This window comes from Lepidothrix coronata, unplaced genomic scaffold (assembly GCF_001604755.1).
Source record: "Lepidothrix coronata isolate B3197 unplaced genomic scaffold, Lepidothrix_coronata-1.0 Scaffold18, whole genome shotgun sequence".
Classification (NCBI taxonomy): Eukaryota; Metazoa; Chordata; class Aves; order Passeriformes; family Pipridae; genus Lepidothrix; species Lepidothrix coronata.
The window spans coordinates 4883543-4896427 of record NW_016690198.1 but is presented as its reverse complement, the minus strand read 5'-3'; the positions used below and the strand labels follow the sequence as shown (position 1 = coordinate 4896427).

Genomic DNA, 12885 nt, shown 5'->3' with positions numbered 1-12885 from the left:
ACTGCCAGCTCATGTTGAGTTTTCCATCAGTCATCAACCCCAAGTGTTTCTCCACAGGGCTGCTCTCAATAGATGTTCACAAAAACTTTGCTACACTCATCCTGAATCCACTCATGACTTCTGCAGAAGACACCCCTACAAATGAACCTCACATATTTTATATAGTTGCTTTTTTTAACTTTTAAGAAGATGGGGGAGGACACACGAAATATTAAACCACCAATGCAGATCTGTTCTTTAGCTCACATACAAGAGAGTCATTTAGCATAACAAGGTTAACAAAATAAAACAGCACAGCTTCTTGATTTTGTTACACAAAAATTTCAAGTACAGCAACAATACAAAAAGTCCTTGATCTGTATTATTCCATGTTTCACTGTAACATAGCTATAACTAAACAGCTAAACATAAAGGTTATCAACTACCACCTTCTAACTTGACTTACAAAGTTTTGTACAACTAAGCAAACTTCAAGGCTCCTACAAAGCTCAGCTTTGTCTCTCTTGCTATATCCTCTTGTCCTCTTCCCTCTAACTCATGTAAAAAAGCTTCTACCTTTTAATCTCATGAAAACTATAACTAAGTTTCACATGCCACTAAACTCCACCTAGCCAGCCACAAAATGATTCCAGTCATGCCAAAAAGATAACACAACTAAAAGTTCTAGCAACACTATAAGTAAGATCAACTCTAGACTACTTGAGACACAGATTTTATGCCTGGAATCCCAAACACTACAAGTTGGAAGGCTCAACAGTAGCAAAGTACTTTCTTCCATATAAACTCAACAATTAAAATATATCAAAGACACAAAGGTAGATTAGGTTTCCTTAGAAAGGGATTAATTTTTTAAACAAAACAATTCTGCAGTTAGTCATAAACACAGTACTCTACACATCAGGATTAAACAAAGTCTTAATATCAGCAGTTACTGACTATAAAACAAGAAGATAAACTGGAATTTAAAAAAAAAATTTTGCTGAACAGTTTTTGTTCATTTTTGTTTCTCCTTTAAATCATGAAATAAAAAAATTCATCTGAAATGCAGCTGATAAAATGCAGAGTTTGTGTTCCAAACTGAGGAGGAAGGATGTGGGAGGAGCTTATGGTGGGCAAAGGTTCTTCCACAGGACTTGAAAATTACTTTAATACACTAAAGAAAATGGGCTAAGCATATATACAAAACAAATACTCTTCTGCTTAGAAGTGGAAGGATATCATAAATAAACATATCTAATTATGAATGCTTTAAACTGGCTCAATAATCAGGGCTTAACTGCAGGTCATTTAACTAGGCTTACCTTATCTAGGTTTTTCATGTGTGCACTACTTATCTCTCAGAGAACCATCTGCAGCAGATGAGTCAGAAAGTCACAGGTACCTTTCAATACCAACTAGAATTTCTCTACATTCTGAAACCACAGTATCTAAACACTCAAAAAAAATCTACAAAATGTTTTGTAAAATATGGAAGTATGGTTTTGCTACTTACTTCATATTAGTTAACCACAATATACAGAGAGAGCCCTAAAAACTGACTGCTTCATATAAAACTGTGATGCTTTATTAACAGAAATTAATGTCACAGCAACTTCCTCTCTGTTCCTCAAAGCAAAGTAGCAACAAAAATCCCTTCATAACTGTTTGTACAGAAGTAACACCATGTGTTAGGTTTGTGTGGTCAGGTTTTGCTAGTGGGGAGGGCCTACAGGGGTGGCTTCTGTGAGAAACTGCCAGAAGCTTCCCCCATGTCCTGCAGAGCCAATGCACCCAGGTCCAGGATGGACCCACCACTGGTCAAGGCCAAGCTAATCAGGAATAGCAGTAATGCCTCTATGACAACTTATTTAAGAAGGAGAAAAAAATTATTGGGCAGATGTAACTGAGGCCATAGAAGAGAGAGTGAGAATATCTGAGCGGAACAACTCTGCAGACACCAAGGTCAGCAGAAAAGGAGCAGGAGGAGGTGCTCCAGACACCCAGCAGAGATTCCCCTGTGGTGCAGACCATGGTAAAGCAGGATGTGCCTCTGCAGCTCATGGAGGACCATGGGATGCAGAGATCCACCTGCAGCCTGTGGAGGAGACCAACATTGGAGCAGCTCGATGCCCAAAGGAGGCTGTGACCCTGTGGGAAGCCTGGAAGTGCTGGAGTAGGGTCCTGGCAGGGATCTGCAGACCCATGGAAAGAAGATCCCACACCAGAGGCAGGTTTTGTGGTAGGACTTGTGACCCTGTGGGGGACTGCAGATTATGCCTGAAGGACTGCAACCTGTAGAAAAATGACCCACGCTGGAGTACTTTGTGGAGAATTATTGCCTGTGGGATGGACTCACATTGGAGAAGTTAGTGGAGGACTGTCTTCCTTGGAGGGACCCCACAGGAGCAGGGGAAGGGCTCCTCTCCCTGAGCAGCAGCAGGAATGGCATATGACAAAGGAACCATAACCCCCCCCCCATTTCCGTCTCCCTGTACCACTTGGGTGGAGGAAGTAGAGCTGGAAAGGAGGAAAGGAAGGGATCAAAGTGTTTTTAAGATTTATTACCCTGCTCTGATTTTATTAGTAATAAATTCAGTTAATATCCTCAGTATCCTGAGGATATTAACTGGTGAGTGATCTCTCATGGACCTTATCTGAACTCATGAACCTTTCATTTTATTTTCTCTCCCCTGTCCAGTTGTGGAGAGGAGTGATAGAACAGCTTTGGTGGGCGCCTGGCATTCACCCAGGGTCAACCCACTACACACTGGAATGCTTTCATTAAGTCAAGAGGCAGGTATATGTTTTAGACATTGTAACAAAAAAGTTGAATCTCATCTTAGATCATGTCACTATTTATGGCTGCTGGGGATAAGCCTTCTGCTACACAATGGACCATTTATGGATGAAAAAGATTTTCTGCAAAACTCACATCTTGAAACTGGAACACAGCAGAAGATTTATGAGCCCAGACATAGCTTTTGTTTTTATACCTTCCACTATAAAGGTTAACATTTTCAATGCCCATGTCCATAAGAAAACAGTAGCAATTATTTTATTCCCCCCTCCATCCCATCAACAATAGTACAGTGATAACAATGACTTGGTTATGTCTTAAATTTCTGCAGAACTGGCAAAAGCAGGAAGTTAAGGTTTTGTTTCTTTTAAAACTGAGTGATGGCAGCAATGTAATCATGCCAGGTGTGCTAGTTAGCACACCCACCCAACTCCTGACAGAGAATGCTCCTCATCACCTGAAGCCTAGTTTTTAATATCTTTTTTTTCAGGATTTCAAGATTAACTTCCAGAACTTCAGCTGTACTTGTAGGTAAAGTAAGTTCTTCAGGCAAATATAATATTCTGCAGTAATGCCAACGCACTTCTGATAGCTCAGTATCATGCATCAAATTGAAAGTGGGCAACACTGTGGTATGAGAATTGGGTTCAAAATAACTTCCTGCAGCCAGAAACCAGAGTGAAATTCCTCTTCATGGAGAATCAGAGTGGTTACACACATTGTATTTCACAATTGATCAGTGAAATGTGGTAACATTTTGTTTGACAAACTCCAATTAGCCTGTATTTGGAGAAAATTAATATTTCCTTCTTAAATAGTTTTTTATCTAACAGATGATTTTTTTTGCCTTGCTGGATCACTTATTATTACTTAAAAAGCCTTTCAAGACAGTCAATTTTTACGACCATATCTGTGTGTTATATGTATGCTGGAAAGGACAAAGGGTTTGAAAAAATCTGGTAACTAGAAGATTTTATTTCCTTCACAAATTAGGCATTCAACTTCAAAGCTCAAGGGACAAACATATCTGAAGATCATCACATGCAGGTATAAGCTTTTTCAGTTTAGAGCTTATTTTTCTGCTTCTCAGTGCCTTATAGTTTAATATATCCTTTCCTTTTACATGTATATACTATGTAGAGGAATAACATGAACTACAGTTACAAGGTTTTCTTGAGTTCAGTTATTCAAGACAGTCTACCCTGAATGTATCAGAGCCCCAGTAAATTCTGTGGACAAAACAGCCAGCAAGAAAAAACATCTTGTCTCTATAAAAATACTTGATTAGCAGGAAGTTAGTTTATAAATACCAGATGAAACCAACTAAGAGAAAGTTAAGTATGTAAAATCTTCAACCACAGAACACCATCCACTTCTGTTTAAAAGAGTTGGCTTTGCTCTTCCATTTCCCGAATTCCTCTCAAGACCAAGTCCTTAGGAGGACACAGCATTCAGACAAGCTCCTGTAAGGCTGTAATACTGCAGCAGAAAATAAGCTATTAGTTGAGGAAGGCTTAAGCACACCATACAATTAAAATCTTAATACTGACCCAGGAAATATCAAATCCATATGGTAAGTGTAATTTCCACAAATTCATTCTGAATTCTGAGGCCTCCAGACATGGATACAAATACAAATACTCTGCTGTGGATGTAGAGAGCACAGCCCACTACTCACACACACACCTCCTCCACATGATTTAACCACCACCACTCACTCAGGGTCAGACACGTATCCAAACTACTACCACCAGCAACAAGGCTGATTTCCACAGGCTAACACTATTGCACCCCCACATTCTTCACTGCAGTATTTCATAAGTGGGAGAAAATGCCAGGTTTTAACATATTCAGTTTTGTTGATCCTGTAACGCAAAATGAACTTCAAAAATATTTATTTAAAAATACACAATCCCATTTCTGGAAGAAAAAAGAGATTTTGGACTAAGCCAGGCATATTTAAAACTAATATTCAGCTGTCAGAAGATATACTTTTAGTTAATGAGAAGCCATTGAAAGAAATGCAGATTTTGGTACTAATGTCTTCTGGACTTACTCCTCCACATACATCTTATTAACTTACCAATGCCAACTACGGGTTTTATCATCTAAAAGGCGTGTAACACCTTTTAAGTAAGAGCTGAGACACTCACTTTTCACTATCTGGATTTCTAAATAAAAACAGAATTGAAATTAAGGAATAGCTTTTTTAGAAGTTATGTACTTTGTTTAATACTTCATCTCTCACACGCGCTTTACTAAAGAGTTCCCAAGAACCACCACAGTGAACTAAAGAAAAAGAAAGAAGTGATGTTTTGGTCTGAAGTGATAGTGTCAATATTCAGTTCAGAAAACAGCACCTGAAGCACAGGATTAACAGCTTCTAATTTAAATCATGTATTCTGCAACTCTCCCCCTCTTTGAGGCTTGTTAAGAAGTGCTAAGGAAACACCCAAGTGCTACCACCACTCTGCAAATTGCACACCTCAGTCTCAGAGCACAGAGCTTGCTTCTCAGTGAGGGGGAGGTCAATCTTCAAGTTAAAAAAGGAAATTCTGGTTTGAGCAAAACATTACTTGAAAAAGAATGTGTAAAAATGCTGTGTGAAACTTCCTGCTCACATGCTAAACTGACAAAATGCCAGCTTAACTTGAACATACATAACATTTACTCTAGGTCTTATGATCTGAAGATGCTGGAGGCATAAGGGAAAAAAATAAACATAACTGATTTCAAGGCCATTCTCACTTTCTCTGATTACAAGGCCAGTCTCAAATAAAGAGGCCTAGATTTTGCACTCCATCACAGTTGAAGAGTGTTGTAAACATTTTTATTACAGATAAAATTGACAACATGGCTGCTCACGGCTGTGAACAGATGGACACAAAAAAACCCCCCACACCAACCCTAAAAAGTCCCCTAGTTACTTTGCCATTAAATCATCAGTTCCTGGAGCACCATTTACTGTATACTGGTACTCCAAACAAAAGACAAGAGCGCTAGAATCTGGCAAAGTGAGATACACGTTACCAGAATATGTCTTGACACTTGCTCAAGCTATATTGTGTACAAGAAATACTTTCCCTATGAGAAAATTCTTCCTATATACTTGATTTTCAGTAGAATTTCATTTTGTTCATCAGATCAATCTGATTCACGAAATTTAGAAAAGGCAAAAAAGAAAGCATAAGAACAAACTTAAACAAAGCATAAGGAATTTGTCAGTGGAAGAAGATTAAGTAGTTTAAATTACCTGCCCAATAGTGGGAAAATATAAGAAATGGCAAGAAATATACCTACAAAGGCAATGGGAAAAGAAAGACGAAAAGAAGAGGAGCAAAGTCCAAACGCCTTGTGTTATATCTTAGGGATGTAAGAACCTATAACCAAATTTACCCAGACAGTGGTCAAAGCTTCTAGAATGTAATCAATACAGAAGAAAGCTGTGGGAAACATACTACCAGCCATTTAGATTAAGGAAGTTGTGTAAATGGATATATACAACAGTAATATCATAACAAATACCACTTGGTGAGGTTTTTTTCCATCTTCTTACCTTTCATATATGAGAATTATTAAAAAACACACAAGGGAATTCTAGGTCAAAACCTCTATTAAGAGGTAAACTCAAGAGTGAATATCTGCAACCTGGAAGAAAATTAATCCTAAAAAGTAATTTATCTCAAACCAGCTACTGTTTATATTGTTATTCAGTACTCCTGTTATTTGTATAAAAATAATCTGTAGGTATCCCTTATCTGCTTTAATGATTATTAGGCATTTTACTGTCCATCATTTGGTGGACTCATCTTGATGTACTGCAATAAGACACCGACTAAAGTTGAGAATTCCCAAACATTTGATTATTTCCTCGGCCTTTACAAGCAGCTATTATTATTCTTTAACCTAGTAGCAATTATTTAAAGAATACTCAAAATAGACAAATTAAGTCATAAAGTACACTGAAATCTAGGTATGGTCAGATTAGACTAGTTACTATTTAACGGAAATGAGCAGCTTCCTGTTGTCAGGCAAACAGCAAGCAACTTCCATTTCAAGCTGCAGTATTTTACGCTCCTGCAAAGATCTGCACCATAACTTTCATTTCAATAGTATTCCACGTGAAATTTGCTTCCAGATGAAATAAAGACAAGTATGGAAATATACTAGAACATTTTAGTTCCTTCTTCCTGCTTTTAAGCATGTCCCAAGTTCACCAAGTTTTGTCTTCCAAAAACAGGTCTTGGACCTCCTTCCACTGCAAAACTCCTCCTCTCTGGATTTTTTGCGCTTGGTTCCACTATCAGTGCTCTTTCAAAGCAAATTTCCTATTTAGAGCTAACGAGATAAACAGAGTTGGCAGCAGTCAGCCCAGCCATTGAGTGCTAATAGCTCCTCACCTGGCGAATCCAGCTGCTCGAGGAAGTTCTAACCTGTCACTTTGCAGCGTGAGTGGTTTTACTATGCAGTTACGTGAAGCAACTTCCAGAGGAGCACAACCGAAATACTACACGTGCAGACGGAGCATCGCTTGGGCTGCTCTTTGCTTCGCCCATGTGTTTGTGTTGCCAGGTAGGGCTTTGAACACGTACAGAAGAGACACGTGTGTCTAGAGACACACAGACCTCCAGCGAGGAAGGTCTGACCATCCCGGCTTCTAAAAGGAAAAAGCCCACCCCGAACCGTGATCTCTTTCATTTTATTAGTAGTACGTAAATAAGATACAACTAGTTCTACTGGCAGAATTTCAGGATTTTTTCTAGTAGTACTTCAACCCCAAAGTCACGCATCTCAGAAAAATCTTTTCTGAGACTTACAGATCAACAGCATCACCACACTTGTTGCCCCTGCCTCAAGACCCCCAGATCAGTCCTGTGCCCAAGCACACCCTGGCGAGGGGGACGACTCACTCCGGGCGAGCAGAAACACTTCTGGAAAAATAGCAAAGAGCTACCCGGGAGGAGCGGCGGAGCTTCGGCGCCCCCGAGCAGCAGCCCCGTACAACCTCCACCCACACACATCGACGCGTGGCCAAATTCTCCCAGCGCGGCTTTGGGCGGCTCCCACCTGTAGAGCGGCTCCCACCTGGGGCTCCGCCGCACCGAGAGCCGGCGGGGCAGGAGGCGGCAGCGACCCGGCCCCAGACCCAGCCGCGAGTTCCAGCGGCACTGCCGGGGGCCCCAGCGGGCGCACAGAGCGGGGGCCGAGGCAGGGGCCGGGCAGGGGGCTGGGGCAGGGGCCGGGCGCGGCCCCCGCGGAGCGGAGCGCGGCACTTACTGTGTGGTGGCGGGGCGGGGGCGGCGTTGCCTCCGCGGGGCAGCGGCGGGAGCGGCGGGACCGAGGCGGTGCGGGCGGTGCAGGCGGGCGGCGATCGCGGCTCCCCGGCGGGGCCGCGGGGCGGGGCGGCAACAGGGCCCTGCCCGCCCGAGCCCCGGGGCCGGAGGCGGGAGCGGAGCCAGCCCGGCCCCACCCGCCCCGCCGCGGGTCGCACCCGAGCCCCGCCACCGCCCCTCGCCGCTACCAAAGGAGGAGTTACAATCAGTACAAGGGCAAGCCCTGCATGCTGAGGCATTTTAAATTTTGGCAGCAGCTTTCTGCCGCCGGGCTCGTTGCGTGCTCTACTCATGCCCAGTGTACGACTAGAACAGGGGAACTGATCCTTGTACCTCCGCTAAAGGTGGGAACACCAGAGGGGTGAAGCTCCCCAAGACTCTCAAAGGTTTTCAACTTAAATGAAACAGAAAAGGGATTTAAAAAGTTAAGTTGTGGCAGACACACAGCGCCATCGACTTCATTCCACTGCAAAATGACTTAGTTGTACTCAGTTCCGCCAGTTACACATTGAAAACAAAAAAAAAAAGAAGAGCACACAACCCTCCCAAAGTACCAAAAGGCTACAAGGAAAGCTAAGGTACGAGAAGCTAAGGTACGAGGGGGGGTGTGTCAAAACCATGCAGATTTTAGGTCTAAGAGGGGGGAGCAATAAGAAACACCAAGAAAGTTGGTAAATCAATATCTTTATTTTATAGAAAGTAGTTTGATCAGTGTGCTGAACCTGCCATTAGCGGTGGTTTTGCTATTTTTAATAAAAATAAACATTTGAAAAAAATTACCTTAGAGAAGTTATCATCTCCAAGCTTATCTCCATTTAATCATTGTTGCTTTTTTTGTAACTATTGCAACTAATCTAACACTGGGGGCTCTTAAGAGGAAGGGAGTGGTACCTAATGTAGGATATCTGAACAGTTTATTTCCTGCAACTGGTAGCGAGGTTCCTAAAATGCAGTAGATCATGTATGACTTCACATTGCACCACTGTCGCATGGTACAAAATCTGCATCTAAATTCCATTTTTCTCCATAAACATCCTGCAATGTCAGCTGTCAGGTGAGAATTTGCTAGTGAAAAGTCACACAGCAAGCCAGTTTAAGTACCCAGATGGCCAGAGTTTTAAACTTCCACAAGTTACTGAAGTAATCCTAAAGAATTTGGATCACGTATCTGTTTGAGGTAACTGAATCAGTTAGCAACACAAGAATGACACACTCTGATAGCATTATGTATTGCTACACAGACAAACACAAGTCACAACTACCAGTCTATAATATTTAAAAGGGACATTATCAACTACATGCCAAGTTATTTTGTCTGGACAATAAATTATTTTTGATTAAGCACTCGTAAATGCAAATTTTACTTTCAATCTGTGCACATGGCTACTTTAAGCACAGAACCCTCCACAGGCACTATCACCCTTAAGTTTGAGTAACTTGCATAGCAACGGGGAAGAAGTATTAATTGCTGGAGGACAAAAGTCAGTGGAAGTTGTTAAGGGCAATAGCTGGAAGAGTTTTAAGTTCAGTTCTCCAATGACTAGATTTCAAGTTGAGAGTGTCCCTTTAAAAGTTTCAGTTACAACAGAAGTTAACTCATTTTGACTCCATCATTACAAGAAAACTACCAATAATTTGTCTTACAATAGTTAAACATCAATGAACACTATACAAGCAAACAACTGATTCGTAAATGAAACAGCAGCAACATGGAATTCTAGAAGGTTGAGTTTCTGCAGGATTTATTGGAAAGATTATAAAGACGTGGCAAATACATTGTGATTTTACATAATTTACTTTTGAGAATAGCTTATAGTAACTATAAACATTATTGAAAATGTCTGCTCATGGTCAGTACTATTCTGGTATAAGCATAAGTTTGCCAGGATTTTTCATAGTGCAGCTTTACTCAGAAAAATGACAACATTGTATGTCTTGGCAAATTACATATAAAAACTGCTCAGTTCCCAGATGGTAAGACAGCTTTTTGTGATTGCCAGTACAATAAACTTGAGCTTGAAATATTAAAGCTAATGAGATATAAATATTTAAGGACAAAACATCAAGGACATAATTATATAATACTGCCATGATTTTTGCACATGTAACTTTTTTAGTTCAGTGGACGTATAAAACTGATGCATGTATATAAGCAGCTACAAAGTCATGGTTTCAGCTGATTCTAAAGGACTGTGCTACTGTTTACTTCACTGTTTTCCTTCTTCCATAAGAACATAGGATATTAGAAACTCAGCCACTGAACAGACACAACATACCCATTGGGCAAGTCTGTTTTTTAAGGTGGTGTCACTTTTAGTCACTTTTCTGGTCCATCACTGTACTTAAACTGTTTTGTTATCAAGTTCGATTTCAATCTAGTGTTAAGGAAGAACAAATACAATTGAATCACTGAACAGCTGTACCAGCTTGAAATGCTGTCACATGTTTCTTCATGGCAAAACATTCACATTCTTTTTATTGCACAATTTGAAAATTCAGGTTATGTGCATAAAAACCTTCATAGTGTTTGCACTGCAACTTGCGAAACATACATTTAAAATGACCTTAATACATTTTACAAAATCTTTTTAAACAACTTTATATTCTTAAGATAAAAGCATCCTGAGAATGTTACATAGTTCATTTTACAAGCCCTTCATTTCTGCTAAGCTTTGTTTATCCCCATAGTTCCTAATTTGACAAGTTTATTTTACAGTTAATATCTTGGTGCTATATTTCACAAAATATCTTTTAGCAAAAAGTACACCACTGGCATTCAAGTAATCCAGCCTCACATCTAATTTACAAATTAAACCTCTGTCAAGCTCTCAAGTAAGGAAAAGTAAACCAAAATACAGAAACAGTTTAGCTGACTAAAAAAATGTAAAGGCCTTGCGCATTAATAATTTGGTCAAACGTTTAAGTTACGCAGTTTAATATTTTGGCAAAAAATACCCCAAACTCCATCTATCCTTTTCGAATTTTTTTCTTTCACTTGACACCAGATGTAAACATACAGTACAAAGCCTGACACTGGTGAAGTAATTTGCTGTTGAGTTTTTTCCTTTTTCCTTTTTTTAAAGTACTTAGGAAAAGCAGACAAACAAGAATGTAAGTGCTAAGAATGAACTGAGTATCTTTGGGCTAAATAAAGACTCTTACTGGAAAAAAAAAAAAAAGGCAAAAATAAATTAGGTTGGATTTGGTTTTTTTTTCCTCTACATACAGCTAAATAAATAGTCTTTGAAGAAATTCTAGTGCCATATCCTAAAGCAGTATCTTCCTGTATCTTTTTGATCAAGACTAAGGCTTCACACATAATCTTGACGATTTTACTAGGAAGATATCCATTCATATTTACATTTTACTTTTGTAAAGGGAGTGTTCAGGATTAAAAATATATTTACTTTTAAAAGGTAAGCCTGCCATCCTGATGGCAGTGATTTTAGCTATAGAACAGAAGACAAGTTACAGAACATCCTTCTGCTTTCCCCTCTCAAATTTTTTTCCGCACTGCGTACAAAAAAAAAAAAAACATCTCTGGCACTAGACAAAGCACAGTCACAACTGGGCAAAACATTTCCAATTAAATAAAACAAGCAGTGGNCCAGATGAGAGGAAGGAGATCAGGCAAGTTAAGAGAGGTAAACAGCCTGGATTCCAGGAATGGATACAAAGAGTGGCTCGTTACATGAATGCTTGCATGACCAGGAGCATTCACTCCTACAACTTTGTTTCTCTTCTACACACAGGTATAAATTTTTATTGTCAGCTGACTAAATAAGTTGAGAAGAGAGACAGTTATGGCTGCCATAGTGAAAAAGAACATTACCTAAGGTTTCCATTTGGACAGACACGCTTTTAGAAGGTGGCCAGGTGTTGAATATAAGCAGAGGTCATGCCCAGATGGTACACTCCTGGTGGGAGTGTAACTACCTCAAAAGGAAGAATAAACCACTTCAGCAACATCTTAATAATATTATAATTATATAATTCGGAGTCCTATATAGCTTTTATTTTAGGCAACGATCAAAATCTGAAGGACTTTGTTAATCTTTAAGGCATTAGTGCATCAGGGACTAAAAGCTCCAGGTAATAAATACAGGGTTGGGGGGTGGGGGAGTGGGAGGTCAAAGGGGAGAAAGGAAAAACCAAAACATCTTTGTGTCACAAGCTATCCTTGTGCATCTGCTTTGTTGGTTAGTGCCAGGAAAAGCATTTTCAGGGATAGCAGAAAGGGGAATGTTATTCACTATTCTGAGAAAAACATTAGATCATAAATTTCACATCATTTTTTAACACATCCTTTAAAGGGCTGAATCTATCAGGCAAGATTCTCATCTTTACTGTTCCATCAGCACCACAGGAGAATATGTGATTTGCTGGTCCTGTCTCAATTTGCATGACTCCCGTCCCAATGTTTCTGAAGAGAGACTGTCGAGCATGCTCATTGATGAAAGTGTGAAGAAGATTAAATGTAGAAAGACTCCACACCTGAAAGATCATCAAAACATCAATCTCTTATAAGGAAAATTACCATGATCTTAAAATTCAGCAGTCATGAGTCATGGAGAAACTGGACTACATTTTGCCTTTATTTTTCTGACACTAACTGTAAAAGAAAAATATGTAGCAATATGTAATGACACAGTTATAGAATATCAATATGCATTTTCTATAACAGGGAATATATATACAGCGACTAAGGTACCACTAATTAAAAGGAAGACTGCAATGTAAGACTAATATTTCATAATTAAATTAGTAAATACCAAA

The 12885-nt window shown here is 39.8% G+C and overlaps 2 protein-coding genes across 5 annotated transcripts in view; both read right to left on the bottom strand.

Moving 5' to 3' along the window:
• Positions 1-8069, bottom strand: part of TNFAIP8 (TNF alpha induced protein 8) — a 60635-nt gene extending 52566 nt beyond the window's left edge. The window contains exon 1 of the mRNA XM_017807393.1: positions 8054-8069. The gene's annotated coding sequence lies outside the window, so the exon portion shown is untranslated. The remainder of the gene's footprint in view (positions 1-8053) is intronic.
• A 4014-nt stretch (positions 8070-12083) lies between these two features.
• Positions 12084-12885, bottom strand: part of DMXL1 (Dmx like 1) — a 78084-nt gene continuing 77282 nt past the window's right edge. For all 4 annotated transcript variants that reach the window (XM_017807288.1, XM_017807290.1, XM_017807289.1 and 1 more), the window contains one exon: positions 12084-12603. In XM_017807288.1, the coding sequence (XP_017662777.1) occupies positions 12379-12603 (225 nt within the window). In that variant the 3' untranslated portion in view covers positions 12084-12378. The remainder of the gene's footprint in view (positions 12604-12885) is intronic.